At 38.1% G+C, this 16,082-nt stretch overlaps 2 protein-coding genes across 7 annotated transcripts in view; both read left to right on the top strand.

The window, feature by feature from the left end:
• Positions 1-8,846, top strand: part of slc4a11 (solute carrier family 4 member 11) — a 54,786-nt gene extending 45,940 nt beyond the window's left edge. For all 6 annotated transcript variants that reach the window (XM_043255856.1, XM_043255854.1, XM_043255860.1 and 3 more), the window contains 7 exons: positions 69-294; positions 415-521; positions 2,319-2,484; positions 4,034-4,207; positions 4,338-4,533; positions 5,668-5,837; positions 6,795-8,846. In XM_043255856.1, coding sequence (XP_043111791.1) covers positions 69-294; positions 415-521; positions 2,319-2,484; positions 4,034-4,207; positions 4,338-4,533; positions 5,668-5,837; positions 6,795-6,861 — 1,106 coding nt within the window. In that variant the 3' untranslated portion in view covers positions 6,862-8,846. The remainder of the gene's footprint in view (positions 1-68; positions 295-414; positions 522-2,318; positions 2,485-4,033; positions 4,208-4,337; positions 4,534-5,667; positions 5,838-6,794) is intronic.
• A 1,504-nt stretch (positions 8,847-10,350) lies between these two features.
• rpia (ribose 5-phosphate isomerase A (ribose 5-phosphate epimerase)) lies at positions 10,351-15,528 on the top strand. The gene is made up of 9 exons (XM_043256073.1): positions 10,351-10,722; positions 12,293-12,353; positions 12,429-12,484; positions 12,571-12,630; positions 13,063-13,127; positions 13,230-13,298; positions 13,528-13,669; positions 13,970-14,069; positions 14,454-15,528. Exons 1-9 carry the CDS (start codon positions 10,552-10,554, stop codon positions 14,549-14,551), a joined length of 822 nt encoding a protein of 273 aa, XP_043112008.1. The 5' UTR covers positions 10,351-10,551; the 3' UTR covers positions 14,552-15,528.
• Positions 15,529-16,082: the final 554 nt, after the last annotated feature.

Genomic DNA, 16,082 nt, shown 5'->3' with positions numbered 1-16,082 from the left:
TGTATACTGTACATCCAATTCGACCTATTCTTACAGTATATAAATAGTGATACCTTTTTGTTTCACAGTCTTTCACGAGTACTATCACGCTCCCACTTTGGCCAATGGGAGTGCGGCGGAGCTGAATCGCATCAGTGGAAGTTTACATTTAGGGGAACTGAACCTGACAGAGACAGGGCCCGTGACCCTCCCAGAATCCTTCATTCTGTGCACACGGGCACGGCCTCTTCTCTGTCTGCTCCTCATGCTGGGCACACTGTGGGTGGGATACACACTGTACCAGTTCAGGAGGAGGTGAGGAGCTCTCCCCGTCTCTCTCTCTCTCACACACACACACACACACACACTGATGGGGATTTTTAAAGAGTGAAAGAAGACTGTTTTGACACCCCCATCTTTCATTTTTCCTGGCAGTCCGTTTCTGCATGTGAAGATGAGAGAGATTCTGTCCGACTGTGCTCTGCCTATCTCAGTGCTTGTCTTCTCTTATGTGGGATCATACGTCTTCAACGACATTGCCTGTGAGTCACTATATGTGTTCATGTTGCACACAGAGACACTAACACAGACATGTGAAAACATTACAGCTCGTTAACACAGTTTTCCATTTGACAATTGCTTGTTTATATCAATACGTTTCACAATTAGTTCACAATAGCCTATGTATCAATAAAAAATAAATAAATAAATTAAACAAAAATAAATAAAATTAAACGTTCCAAAAACTATATTAAACCTTTTCTGGCATTAGTATTATTTATTTTTATTTTATTGCATTTCTTACCATTTATTAATTAGATTTATTTCACATGAATTATATTATTTCAATTATCATTTCACATTTTTTGTTTTTGAGTTTTTATTCATCTATTTTTACATATCTCCTTACATTATTTTAATATTTATTATATCATATTATTTAGATTATTTCTCATTGAAGTAATATTTACGATTAGTGTTTTGTTGGTTGTGTTAGTTTGTATTAGCGTTATATTATTTGTCATTTTAGCTTATTGATTTTTTTTTGCTATTATGTTTTATGACATATCATAAAACAATATCATTTACATTAGGTTATTTTATTGTATTCATTATATTATTTCATGTCATATTAGTCATGCATTATTTTTTGTTTTAATCACGATAATAGTATTTAAAAGAGAGTTCATTTATGGTATAATTAAACAGAGAAAAATCTAAACACTCGCAACGATAAAACTGCTTTATTATGTAAATTTTTTAATCATATTGGAGGATTATCTTCAATATGTCAAAATGCAGCATTTAAGCAGCCATTTTGAAATTACATGCAAATAGCAGAAAAGATTCCGCACTGAGAATCAGTTCAATTTTGGCTCAGTTTGTGTCCAGGAAGGCTTGCCAGAATGTACGCCCCTACCAACACTTAGACATTCACACACACACACACACACACACACAGACACACTGCCTGTACTCTCCTTCTCTTACTGCCAGCACATTACAGCAAAGCCACTCGCTCCGACTATCACTACATTATTCCTCCGACTCCTCTGTCATCAGTTCGGTGTGGGAGTTTAACTTGGTTATCAGAGTGAGATTTTACGTCTTACCTCAGGCTCTTTAAACGTTCACTCAGCGCTCCAGTGCTGCAGTCGAGAGGCTCATATTCCAAATTAGATCAAATCACAACCTCTCAAAAAAGGCCTGTTTCTGCAGGAAATGGCCAAACAGTCCAAAACTTTGCTGTAGTGTTGTGTGCTATATACAGTCCCCAAATTTATTCAGATTTTATTTCCTATCCTGCCCAATGTTTTCATCTAAATAAGGTGTAAATTCAGGGCTGCTTTACACTTCATGTGGGAAAAAAATAAACATTTGGTAGCATTTGTGTAACTTGCTGCATGATAAATTAATAGTTTAAAAAAATACAAAAAGACAAATGTACAGGTACACTCACATACCTTCCTATGAACATATTAATGCGTAACTCATTTTCCTGCAGATGTATTGTTGATCTGTTGTTACCTTTTCTATAAAAAATATCAAGTTGTGATAAAAGAAGGATATCAATTTCTAATTAACTAAACCAACTGTTCTACCACAAATGTGCTTCCTGACTGGCTTACTGTTAAGACAAATTGCACAAGGGTACCCTTTTTTCTGAAAGTTGATAAGAACAATTTAAATCCCTTTTCAGTATTATGAAGTGACATGATTGTGATTGCAAGAAATAATCTGTAATCTGTTTGCTGTAGATTTAATAGGGCCTGGTGTGTGTCAGAGGGTCTGTAATGGGTTGTGAGCTGAGCATCACTCTGTTGTTTGTTGTCTTCCAGTGCCGGTGTTTAACTTCCATGAAGGTCCGGTGTTTCAAATAGCCCCGCTGGATAAGCTGAGCGGAGCGAGCGTTCTGAGTGCAATGGGTCTGGGCTTCCTCCTGTTTCTCCTCATCTTCATCGACCAGAACATCGTTGTTTCTCTCACAAATGCACCCGAAAACAGGTTCATGTTTTTTTCAAATCAGTTTCAGCTAACTCATAGAAGTGGCTGCAATACAGGAAACTACAGGAAACCCAGATGAAAACTGTAACCCAACCAGGCACAAGTGACAAGCTGCCTGTTTTATGTTGAGGAGTGTTTGCACTGGCTGCGATTTACACTCAGTTCTTTTCAAAGGGTAACAAATGAACGTATTTAATCTTGATGCAAACTATCATTAGCATAATGAAGAGTAAGCAAGTTGCCAAAGGAAAACTTAAAACAGAAGGGAAGTGTTTAATTTGTCCCCTTAACTTTGATCGTGTAATGTGGTGTGCGATTTAAAATAATATAAATAAGCATTTTTTTCATAATTAAACCTGTAAGCAATTTTTTTTTCACTTCTAATAGGGCACCGAACACAGTACTCAAATATAATTATCTCAGCTAGAATAATCACTTTGGGGTCCAAGATGCACACACTGATATACTATATAATACAATATATATATTTTTACACAAATATTGTGAAATGTTACTGGAATTTAAAATAACTTTTCTTTTTAATACATAGTATACAATTGCACATTCTAAACTGCTGACCTGCTGCTCAAAAAAACAAACAAACCCACACACAACAATAAAAAAATATGCATACTTTGATGCATAGAAATTTTGAAAGAACAGCATTCTTTTTTTTTTTTTTTTCTTTTGACTTCCTCTCTCATTTCATACAAACGCAGCTGCTGCAATGACTGTACAGTGTAATGGATTATATAACTAACAAACTACTAATATTTTAAAACCTTTTTGTCTTAAATCAATATCTTTTATCACCATAATTATTTTCTGTGGTGAATTTTTATATAATACGTGCTGTGACTGTCTCCCTTAAATGTCCGTCTAGTTTGAACTTGCCGCTTCCTAGCAACGGCTTCTCCACTGAAGCTTTGCTTTCAGATATTTCAACTCAGATCAAGGTTTTATGTGTAATCATTTACTTTTTGTGGCAAGAAGCCATGTAATATGTGGGATAATGTACATCCAGCAGGTTGTTATTGCAGAATAGAGCGTTTCAGTCTTATACGACGTGCCGATAAACCTGTCGGGTTTTATTCTGCTGGATGTACATTATCCCTTTATGTATTAATTAACAATTAACATGAACCAACAATGAACACTATATTTATTACAAACTTTATGTATGTTGATCATTTTTTGTTCATGCTGTTCACAGTGCATTAACTGATGTTATTATTTTAACAATGCATTATTAAATTATGAAATTAACATTAACTAAGATTAATAAATGCAGTAGGAGTATCGTTCGTTCTTAGTTCATGGTAACTGATGAACCTTATTATAAAGTGTTATCTTATCTTTTGAACAGCAGATTTCTCGGATGACAACCTCACAATGAATATTGTGTTACTAATCGCAAATATCTTATGATTGGCTCTTGACAGAAATGACACAGCGCTAGAAACTGGACGCTTTGTGCACTGGTCTTGGTGTGGCATCGCTGTTGAACACTGTCGAGTCGTGACTGTGTGTGTGTGTGTGTGTGCCACAGGTTACTGAAGGGCACGGCGTATCACTGGGACCTGACTCTGTCTGGCTTGATTAATATTTTGATGTCTGTGCTGGGCTTGCCGTGGATGCATGCTGCGTTCCCGCACTCCACTCTGCACGTCAGACAGCTAGCTATCGTGGAGGAACGGGTGGAGGGAGGACACCTCTACGAGACGTGAGCACACACCACAAACAATTACACTCGCAATCAATCTGTGAAGCACAAACGTCATTCTGCTAGCTATCGGCACGCTGTGCTTGGTTTTAAATGACTCCTCTGTGTGTGTACGTGTGCGTGTGTGTAGTATAGTGAGTGTGAAGGAGACACGGGTGACCTCGCTCGTGGCTAACATCCTGATAGGTGTGAGCTTGTTTCTGCTGCCGGTGCCCCTGCAGTGGATTCCTAAGCCTGTGCTCTATGGGCTCTTCCTCTACATCGCTCTCACATCCATTGACGGCAATCAAATGTGCGACCGCATGGCTCTGCTACTCAAAGAACAAGTGAGTGAGTGTGTGTGTGCGCGCGCGAGAGAGTCTTTGATGAAAACAAAGGCAAATAAAAGTCATAGGTGTTGTACAAATAAGAACACACAGAGAGAGAGAGAGAGAGAGAGAGAGAGAGAGAGAGAGAGAGAGAAAAGAGCACCTGCTGTGCAAATAAAGCATAAGAGTGCCCTCTACCTGTCATGGATGGAAATGTCTTTGTATCAAATTATGCATTTTGTGGCCGGATGCCTTGTGCATTTTTACTGAATGGATAGCTAAGCGTGGCCTCAAGCCCTCAAGATGCTTTTGAGGTGGATCAGGAGCTGTGTGCCATGCTATGGTTTGGCAAAATGTTTCATAATCGACTACTTAGTGTTTTTATTACACAAAGCTATAAAAGTCTTCAAAACAAAAGATCCAATGAAAATGGCTGAAAAAGCAAGCGCATGCCAAATGTAATGATTTAGCAAATTCTGAAATGATTTAGAATGATTTGACCCAAATTGTTTGATATTTCAATTAACTTTTAACCTAATAAAACATTTAATTAAAAACAGTAATATGTTTTTGTGTGTGTGTGTATATATATATAAATATATATATGTGCGTGTGTGTGTGTGTAATTCCCTTCATTACTTCATTCTTTAGTGTCACGTGAACCTTTAGAAATCACTTTAAAATGCTGATTTGATGCTTAAGAATTGTTTTTTTTGTTGTTGTTTTTTTACAATTGAAAACGGTTTACAATAGTTTTGGCTGCCTTTTTAAGTGCAACACTTGCATACTACGTATTATTATATCATTAATTAAATACATGAATATATTAAATGCATTTGTTGACCTCATTAACAAGCTTGACTCGAACAAGTAATTGTAGCTGCGACACAAGGCTGTAGCCACCACAAACTTAAACATTGTTTGCCCTTTGAGATAAAAAGACTAGAATAATCTGTCCAGCAGTAATCATGGACATGATCTGATTTCTATCTGTATTATGGAGAGTGGTGTATGCGGCCATACTGTAACCGATCTCAATCCCATCAGTCAAGATGCTCGGGGTTATACCGTTTTATTTATCTGCATCATGACATCTTGTTTCTTATCTACGTCCTTCTTTCTTTTCTTTATCTCTCTTTCACTCCTTCTCAGACGTCCTACCCTCCCACTCACTACATCCGCAAGGTGCCGCAGAGGAAGATCCATTACTTCACTTTCCTTCAGATGGTGCAGCTGCTTTTTCTGTGTGCGTTCGGGATGTATCCTCTCCCGTACATGAAGATGATCTTTCCTCTGCTAATGTTTATCCTCATACCCATCAGGTGAGCACTGAAACGCCCTCAGCTCCCGTCTGCTTGTGTAGTGTGTGATTTGCTGCTCACGTGCATGTGTAATAAATGGTGTTTGCTAAAGGTCATATTACACGATGATGAATGATGCTTCAAATTGAATTTTTACGGCTTGGTCATGACAGAGGAAAACAACAAATCTTTCAAAGTTGTCTAACTTTCTAACAAAAGTTTTACATTTTTCACAAAATGTTATGTGGCGCTCATTTTGATTAATTATGTTCAGACAAAGTGAAAAAATATTAAGTTAATAATCAACAAATTGAACCAGTACTTTCTTTTTAAGGTCGAATGTATTTTTTTTTAAATACAAATATTAGGAATGAATTACTATATTTCTGGGTGGTCATAGTATGTGATATTTTATAACCTAAACTGATCTTATCTTGTCAAAACAAACAAAACAATCTAAAATATTTTAAGGGACTTACTGACCTTGGCACAGGTCACTCATGTCCCATTTTATGTTATGTTTTCAAAATGTGGGTTGCTTCCCCTGATTTTGTTTGTTAGTCAACATGATTTGGTAGCAGAAAATATAATACATACATACATATACACACACACACACACACACACATATATATATATATATATATATATATATATATATATATATATATATATATGTGTGTGTATAAATCAGTTTTTAAAGTTTTTTTTTTTTCTCAGTTTCTTTAAAAACTGATTTCTTTTTTCCATTCTAGAGCTTGATTCTTGTTCCTCTTTTGTTGGTTTTGATTGCTTCTATTGTCTTCATTTGTAAGCCTCTTTGGATAAAAAGGATTTAACTCGTCATTTCCGATGTATTATTAAGATAATAAGATTTCCTTTTCAATAAATATATAATTAAATTTCTTAACGTCGTTAAAAACGCATTTCTCAATACAACATCTAACACAGTTGCTGCGATTACTGTCTCTGTTTTAGGAACTATCTACTGCCCAGGATCATCGAGGCTAAGTACCTGGACATTATGGATGCACAGCGCATGTGAACGCATGCACACTGAGCCTCTAAGCAAAGGACTCTGGGAATTGTATTTCTGAAATGCAAAACTCTGGGAGGAAAAACAAACTGATTCTAGTGTTTAACAGCAGACATTCTGGTGAAGCACTGAACGAGTAAGAGAGATTAGAAAAGGATGATATTTGAAGACAGAAGCAGAGAGGGGGAGGACGAGATGCCTGTTCAAAACCGAGTAGAAAGACAGAGCGCTGTCTGACTGTTTGACTATTGACCTTGGTCAGTCACTGCTTCTCTCATGATCTGAATAGTACACCAAAGCCCCCCCGGCCCCCTCTCTCTCTAGTCTATTCTGATGTATCCATGCGTCACAAACACTTGATTTATGAGACGTAGGACACCATCACACGTATTCTCCACAACCGTGCCATGACTAAATTACACGAGTGTTTACTCCATCTCCAACCATAGTGTTCTCGACACAAATACAGCTGTTGAACAAGAGACTGAACTGAATCTGTAGCAATACCTCTTAATGCTGAGCGTTGACGTGCACGCGCGCGCACACACACACACCCAGTGCAAAACCTCTCATACATCGAGTTTTAAAAAAAAAAGCTGTCGATGGCAGATTTTCCAGCGCATTTTGGTACATATCAGTGCAAATAAGTAATAACGAAGTGAGCATGGACCAAAAGAATACACTCACCTTAGGAAACTGTGTCTCATAGCAATACAGCGGATTATTAGAGGCTATCAATATTTTAGAGTTTTCTAAAGAGAGTTTTCTTTCGAGGTAATAGACTTCTAGTTCGGAGACCCACTGATGTGTAGAGAATGTATCCTAAGCGCTGGGGTTTCAGGGAAACGGAGAAAAACAAGCAGCATTTCTGCGGACCTTACTCACTGCTGAATGGACTCTGACATTTAAGCTTTGCACATCACAAGACACCACATCTGTGTACTTTCCCCAGTCACACACACACACACACACACACACACACACAGAGGCATGATTATAAACATCGCCCAAAAGAAAAGCACTTAAACGCACACCTTCGTGTCCGTCCATCTCACAATATATTTAAAACAGAGAAGGCATGCCTTTTATAAGACATTGAAACTTTTGATTTGTATTACTATTATGTAATTCGTTGTGTTATTATTAAAAGCAACTAGAAATAATGGTCAAATGAAGGTGTAGTACCTTTATATCCCTACTTTATAATCGTTTATAGTAGTCTGCGAGACGCGGATACCTCTGATTATTTCGACCCATCAAACCATGTTACGTTCCTAGAGAGAGTGATGTTATAAACGAAGGCGCACAAAAGGGAGAAAGACGTGGTTTGACTAACTGTGGGCAAAAAAGCGAGCACCTGTGCACTTAATCATAGGCAATATGAGATTAGAGAAAGCTGAGAAGCAGACTCGACTGATTTTTGTCATGGAGAGCTTTAAGCTTTAGAGAGAGAGATTAGATGTACCGTTGAAAAAGTTGGTTTTCTCTTGAACATCTCGCACCACTCGCGTAATCAGCATTCCTATTTCTCTCTCTCTATCTTCCCTGTAACGGTATCATAGTTATTCTCCTTGAGTCCAGACCTCTGGTGTAAAAACAACCTCCCTTCAGTAATCCTGTTTGTCATTGGACATCTCTCAGTATTTACTGTAATATTGAAGTATTCAGCTTTAATTTGTGATCGCTCACACCTGGGTGGGATATGTTGACGAGTTCTGTTCTGTGCTGTTTAAATATATTGTTTTGGATTTTCTTTTTTTTTCTAATCATGAATGTATACTGTGTAGATTTTTATATAGCACATAAAAAATCCATTGTCGAATTGATTTTGTCAAACAGATAAGCTAAATTTGTAAACTGCAATATGTAAAAACTATGGTAAATAAGAGACATGTTTATTGGAAGGATTGTGTGGGTTTAATAGGGGTATGCTATACACTGAAATCTAGATCATTTCAAGCTGATTGCCAAATAAAGAGATATATTGATACCCATCTGCTTCAGCTCTCCTCTGTTTTCTAGGCTGTTTTCCGTTTCTTTTGATGTTTGCCTCATGTTTCTCACTACGAATGGCACAAATGAAAAATAATGTTGGCATTAACTGCCCTCTACTGGTCATGTTAAGTATAGTTAATGACAGCGTTACTGTTCATAGGGATGGAAATGACTCGTTTCGGAGAATCGGTTCATTTGAACAATTCATATAAAAAAGCGGTTCTTCACATCACAAGTCATCATGACTTCCTAAAGTGACTATAATAATAATAATAATGATACGAACAAGCTATATAGCACATAAGCAATTACCAATGTTTATTGCAATGTGTTTTTCAATCGCTACTCAGATTCGACTGATTCAAAAAATGCCATTCTTATAACATAATAAAAATATTTTAAATAGGTTAACTCTTGTCTAGATAGTATCTGTTAGTAAAATACAATTAAGAACAAATTTCGTGTAAAATAGAATAAACAATATATTCCTACCCAGCAATAAACCCAATTTGAATACAGTTATATCCTCTTTAGAAAGGTTCGTTTTACCAACAATATTGAAAACATATTTGTTCGTTGATGTTTTTAGGTTACCTTCTCGTAAACGTTCCTCTTAATGTAAGATGTTCTCTCTCTTTCTCTAATAAAGATATCAATCTGTGGTATTTTTTTATTTTTATTTTTATTGAACAGTACAAACGTTATAACATAGATACAATTATACATGGAGACAAACATAATAACAACAGAATATACATACAGATTTGCCAGGGTTAACAAAAAACACAAGAATCTTAAGACACAAAGGATGAATACAGGGATATTGTTTTCATAGTTTTCACATTAGTACAGCTATTTATAGTTTCCATATATTTGTCCAAATCAATTTTAAACAAAGAAATCAGGTTTAGAGCCAGTAAACTTTTGTTTGTGAATATGAAATATTTCATATTTTCCTGTATTTTATTTTGAATAGTCATACATTCCAAAGAAAGCATCTTTAAAGCAAAAGTAAAAGTCAATAAGATAGGATGAATGCTACAAAATCTGACCAACATTTTTCTGTGTAGGTGCACAGCCAAAATAAATGAATGAGGCCTTCTTCAGACGAATCACAACAACTGCAGTTGACTTGAATATCAGATTTATATTTCTTAAAAAAGCTCCTAGTAGGTTAACATTTGTGAATCAGTTTAAATGATATTTCCTTTATTTTACTGGTAAGCAGATACAAAGGTAGAGTCCATACTTTCTCTCAAGGTATATTCTCCACAATATGATTCCAGTAGGGAATTACATAAGGGATTGTTGCTATCTCTTTCTGGAAGAGAGCTCTGATTTTATAGTTATTTCTTTGCTGATCTACAGAGAAGCACACTTTCGCGATCATTGTGTCAGTTAAGGATAAAGAGTTAGCACATAGTCTGCGGTATTTTCAACTGCCGCCTTCAACGAACCGAATACAAAGATCCGACTCAAACGATTCATTTGATCCGGCTCGTGCGGAATCTACCGTACCCCGCTCTGCCGTTGGGTCCAGCAGCACGGTTACGAAAACACCCGACTCGTACTCATCTGACAGCTGATATACGTTGAGCGTCTTTTAACGTAAGCCACTTTAGCGTCTCTAGCATGCCTCGGCTCGCGCGCGCATGTTGCCGAGTCTCGCGCTGAGTCTCGCGCCGCTCGTGGAGGAGCGGTGTGATGAGGCCGCGGAGGTGGGCTGAGCTCGCGCTGATCGGCAGCAGATCTCTCCTCCTCTCTCCGCCGGGGAAACAGCACGTGTGCAGCGGCAGCGGGCGACGCCACGGCACTCTCATGGCCGAAGAAGCCAAAAAACTGGCAGCTTATGCCGCCGTGGACAACCACATACAGGTGAGATTGCGTATTCACCTTCGCTGTGACACATCAACGCTACTTAGAGTAGTTTAACTGGATAAACGGGCGATTTAAACACTTTAGAAGGCGTGTTGTATACCTAGGTATCCCGCCTCATTAAAACAGACCTATTGGTGTTTTGTATTTGCTCTGGCTGACGGCTTTGACAGTTGTAGTGTGTAGTGAGTATCCGTTGGGACACTTTAGCCTCAAACATGCTAGCTGGGATGCTACCATGAGGCCAGCTAGTAACGTTAAGTAAGTGAGTGTTTTTCAGGTGGCATCACTCGAGCACCTGTGTTTATTTTCGCAGCGGGTCGCTTTAAACGTACGGCAAGCTGGGCGAGAAAGATGCTAGTTCTGCAGTAATTAAACCTTTAGCGATTAGCATGTTTGGAAATAGCTAACGAGTACAGTCTGTGTGTACTATAAGTAATTAATCGCAGCGCACTGGGGTCAGTTGAGTGTTCAGGTGAATCAGTTGCAGTGAAAAACATTTTTTTTTTTAGCAATGTTTCCACACTATCTTCGCTTTTTTTTCCTTCCGAAAGCTCCAAGTAACAAATTTAACCAATTAAAAAAAAAGTTTACTTGGCAATTTTCAGCAACTTTTAATAAATCACTGTCAATAAAAATGTCCATCTGAATGAGGATACCCATCATGCATAGCGGTACACGCGACACACAAATTAAGTTAGCTGCTGTTTGCAATTGTTCAGTTTCATAATAATTTAATAAATGTTCGTTTGTGAAAGCTTGTACCTCTAATTGTTGATTAGACAGTACATTGTGAGGAAAATGGAAAAGGTACTGGTAATTTTTCAGGACATTATGTCTCCCTTATCCGTTGAAAACGAAATACTATGGGTAGTTTAAAATTCAGGTCAAAAAATCCTAAATATTAACATACTGTAGTACAGTGTGACCTATTTTTACACACTTTTCTTAGTGTAACTACTAACTCACTGCTACTACTAACTAACTGTAGTTTTATTAGTATTACTATAAATAATTTTAATGGTTTAAAACGGTTTAATAATTCAGGGTTGTGTTTAAAAACAGTTATTTATATTTTAGTATTTTATTAGACATTTATATAACTTTACAAACCTCTCAATGAACACACAAACTTTTTTTCTTTGTACTGAGATCTGATGCAGTGACACATTTTTTGTTGTAACATCAAAACATCATTTATCAACAGATTCCTTTATCGACTTCCCCTGAAAATTTTGTTTGCAACGTCGATCAGTGCTAATGACTAGCAGTGCGAACTTTGGGTTCTGTAAGCCTCACCTGACTCTTGCGTGCCCTCAGACTGAGAGTACCTTAAAAAAAAAAAGGCGAATATCAAATTAGTTTTGCCCTCCTGAGGTGTACATTTTATCAGTTCATTCATCCTCTGAAAACCAAACCCACGACCTTGTCGTTTCGAGCGCCGTGATCTACGGTTTGGTCTAAAGAATATTTGCTCAAGGTCAAGCGTCCTCCTTTAACTGACCCTGTTGAAAGAAATGAATCGGCGTTGCGGTGGCTTTGACTACGCTCGCTTTGGTTGTGCTTTCAGAATAATCAGGTGGTCGGGGTCGGCAGCGGCTCAACTATCGTCTATGCCGTGGACAGGCTGGGTAAGACGAGACCTTATAGCATGTTCTCGTGCGTTGAGCTCTTAACAGTGACGGTAAAAGATGTTTTCTTTCTAGCTGAGAGGGTCAGACAGGAGAAGCTGAATATTGTGTGTGTTCCCACGTCTTTTCAGGTCGGTATTCATTCGTTCGGAGCTTCTTTTAACGCTAGAAACGTCCTGTGATTTATAACTAACTTAACTGAGTTGTGTTGATCCAGGCCCGTCAGCTGATTCTGCAGCACGGTCTCACTTTGTCTGATTTAGACCGACATCCCGAGGTGAGTTTGGGCCGAGACAGCATGTGGACGGACAGATGCAGTGCTCAACACAGCATGTACACGATACAATAAAGTAAAAAAAAAAACTTTTAAACTACTTACTAGCTCGGATAACATTATCGAATGTAAAATTTAAGTAAAGAAATGCTGTGTTAGAGGGGGCAATTAAATTTGATTTTGGTGATTGAATAGCAATGAGTAAAATACGGTAACAGCTTTTTGCCAAAAAACTAATTTATCACCCGAGTACTCACGACACCCTGGATAGCAGGAAGAGTTCACTTACCCAAATTGAATTACATCAGTTTTCCCTGAACTGGGTTATGTGAACCCCTTGGGGTTTGTGAGGGAACAGCAGGGGTTGTGAATTAATGAAGAGCTAACAAATAAATCACATTTTGATATTAAGGGTATTTCTTTTTCGTCTTTTAGCTGGACGTAGCGATTGATGGAGCTGATGAGGTCGATGCTGCTTTGACACTGATTAAAGGAGGAGGGTATGATTGGAAATATATTTAGTTTATTGAAATCATTTGTGTGAAATCCCTAATGTGTCATCAGGTCTAGCGTCATGCCCTTTTTTTTCTTCATCAAAACAGAGGATGCTTAACCCAGGAGAAGATCGTAGCTGGTTGTGCCAAACACTTCATTGTCATTGCAGACTATAGGTATGCGCTTTTTTTCTTTTTGGTTTTTATCCGAAGCGACTTCATTTTTATGCATTTCCCAGAAAATCAACACGCTGTGCACTATTGTTTGAACTGCAAGATTTGGTATATATTTACCATGCCGTAATTCCTGCTGATCACTGCATGTAGTGAAACCCAGCCTGTGATTGTCTTCCACTGGAAGTTGAGATGCGTTTGTGTGATGTCGTTTTATTGCTTGTGTGGGCAGAAAGGACTCGAAGGCCCTGGGGCAGCAGTGGAAGAGAGGTGTGCCGGTGGAGGTCATTCCCATGGCATATGTGCCTGTGTCCAGAGCCATTGCCCAGCGCTTTGGAGGAGAGGCTGTGCTGAGGATGGCAGTCAGTAAAGCTGTAAGAGAGTACTTTTCATTTGAATAATTGATTATCCATAATCCATACATCTTGATTCACCATTGAAAAGAACAAAAATGTCATCACATTTGTGTTGTCTTGACTATTTGGGGTATTATATTGCAGAATAGTGTATTATTCTTTGCCATGCATTTAGTCTTGTTTTTCTTCAAAGATCTTGCCTTGAATTTCCCAGAAAGAAGCATTGTTCCGTGTAGTTTCTTGGAATTATCTCGTGGTCTTCTGCGAAATGGATGATCAGGTCAAATGGTGATTTTTCTTTACAATGTTGAAACGCAGGGTCCAGTGGTTACTGATAACAGTAACTTCATTGTTGATTGGAAGTTTGAGCATGCGCAGAACTGGAAGGAAGTCAATATGGCCATCAAGATGATCCCAGGTCAGTACAGATGAACACCTTTTTCATCTTGTTGTCAAAATGTTTCTGGTCCGTTCTGCTGACCAAGGCTGCGTTTACTTGATCAAAAAATATGATCAAATGTAGCCGTTTAAAATACCTCTTAAATATATTTAAAAATTAAATTTATTCCCGTGATGGAAAGCTCTTTTTTTTTATCAGCGATTTAATATTATAGGCTGTTGGTCGGTTCTGTGTGTATTGGCGTCTTCACTCTTAGTTTGAATCAGTTTGACGTTTCTTTGCTGATTTAAAATATTCTTTGGAAAAAAACAAAAGTGCCAACTGCAGTGGAAACCACTAAATAGTAGTGTATGTATTGCTAAACAAAAATGAATGTTCTCTTCCTTTCTCTCTGTTTTTAAGGTGTGGTTGAGACAGGTTTGTTTGTGGGGATGGCTGAGCGGGTGTACTTCGGTATGGAGGACGGCAGTGTCAAGACTAGAGACCCTCCTGTCAACTAAAATCTTCCTCTGCTATTGCAATAGACCAGCCTGCACACCTCAAGTGCCGTTCAAATACAGACTCTGGCAGCTCTTTCCCTACAGGTTAGCTTATTTTCTGTTGCAGAAACCGTTAGATGTCTGATCAGTACCTCTCATGCTGCTGTGCACATGAAATATGGATTTTTACACAACAGCGCAACATTAGATCTTCAGTCCCTTCAGATACCCATTTTTCTTTGTCTGGACATTTCTGCTTGTGTTGGGCTGGAGCCTACGGAGACTGTCCATACGGTACATCCACGGTGTCAATTTGCCTTTCTCTGCTTCTTTACGTATCTTACGAATGTTCTCTGTACAAATGTATGAACATTGTGGCTTGCTTCTGTGCCTCCAATAATGTATATTTTTTTCATAAAGCGTAGTTGCTAGCCTTACGCATGCACGCAGCTTTTGGGAAAATCTCAGTCAGGTCCCATTGCATCATTAGCGTAGCGTCTGTGAGATTGTGCTATCGTTTTGAATCTGTTTTGTTGATTGTGACAGATTTCCTCAGACGCTCCAACTTGAAACCTCAAGCGAAATGAGTGGCCTTTGCTAGCACACAGCGGTTAGTTTAGTTCAGTGATCAATCATTTAAGAGGATTCTGCCCCTGGAAAAAATACACCATTTGAAGTTGTGAAATGCCACTCGGCTTTTGATATTGATTTTGTTTTCGTATAATTTTTCGATGTGCCTGTGGCCACGAACGCAGTGTTGTTGAGGGATGAAAGCAGCAGTGAGTTGGTGGCACAGCTGAAAGCCTTATCTTCCGTACATGTATTGATCTTTCAATTCTGTTAATGAAAACTCTTCACAGAGGTCACTGTGATTTTTGAGTATGGTACTGCTTAAAAATACCAGCATGTGTTTTACTCTACCAATTTTACTGTGATGCTGACGTTTTCTGATGGTATGTTCTAGACTGAAAATCAATATTAAAACTGGACCAATCAACTATGAAGTATCTTGTTAGTTATTTTGCTTCTCATACTTTTATGTGAGCCCTGTCTTTTTTTAATGCCACGAGAAGGAACATGGAAAAATCAATGCCAGTGGCGAGTATGATGGAAAATACAATTACAGCTTACAAAATCAGAAAAACACTATAAAAAAGACACAGTGAGGCAGTTTTAAGGGCTTTATTACCAGTGTGGCTTAATTTACGTCAAACATGGGTTAAAAGATTATTTGGCAAACCACAAGGGGGCGCCATATACGTGACGCAATGACCAGACTTCATGACTACAAAAAGTGAAGACGGCGAGCTGGAATGCTGAAGTTGCCAGAACTATTTGTATTATTTCAGAAGTCGTGTAGTTGTTAAGATGTAATTACAAACCGGTAAGTGACGTAATATAAAATTAAAGGACAAAACTTACTACAGTTTGCGTGCAATAATGAGTACGTTTCTCTTTTCATACCAAAAGTCCCGGAAATAAAACTGTCAAATATGACCTCACTTTTATCCGCAAACAAACGGCCACGTCGTTGTTTCCGTGCTTACACTTT

This window comes from Puntigrus tetrazona, chromosome 13 (assembly GCF_018831695.1).
Source record: "Puntigrus tetrazona isolate hp1 chromosome 13, ASM1883169v1, whole genome shotgun sequence".
Lineage (NCBI taxonomy): Eukaryota > Metazoa > Chordata > Actinopteri > Cypriniformes > Cyprinidae > Puntigrus > Puntigrus tetrazona.
This window is presented reverse-complemented; position numbering and strand designations above follow the sequence as displayed.

Coding starts and splice junctions, on each gene's coding strand:
- rpia (XM_043256073.1), top strand. CDS start 10,552: ATGAGGCCGCGGAGGTGGGCTGAGCTCGCGCTGATCGGCAGCAGATCT. Junction 12,354..12,428: donor CTATGCCGTGGACAGGCTGG/GTAAGACGAGAC, acceptor TTTTCTTTCTAG/CTGAGAGGGTCAGACAGGAG. Junction 13,670..13,969: donor GGATGGCAGTCAGTAAAGCT/GTAAGAGAGTAC, acceptor GTTGAAACGCAG/GGTCCAGTGGTTACTGATAA.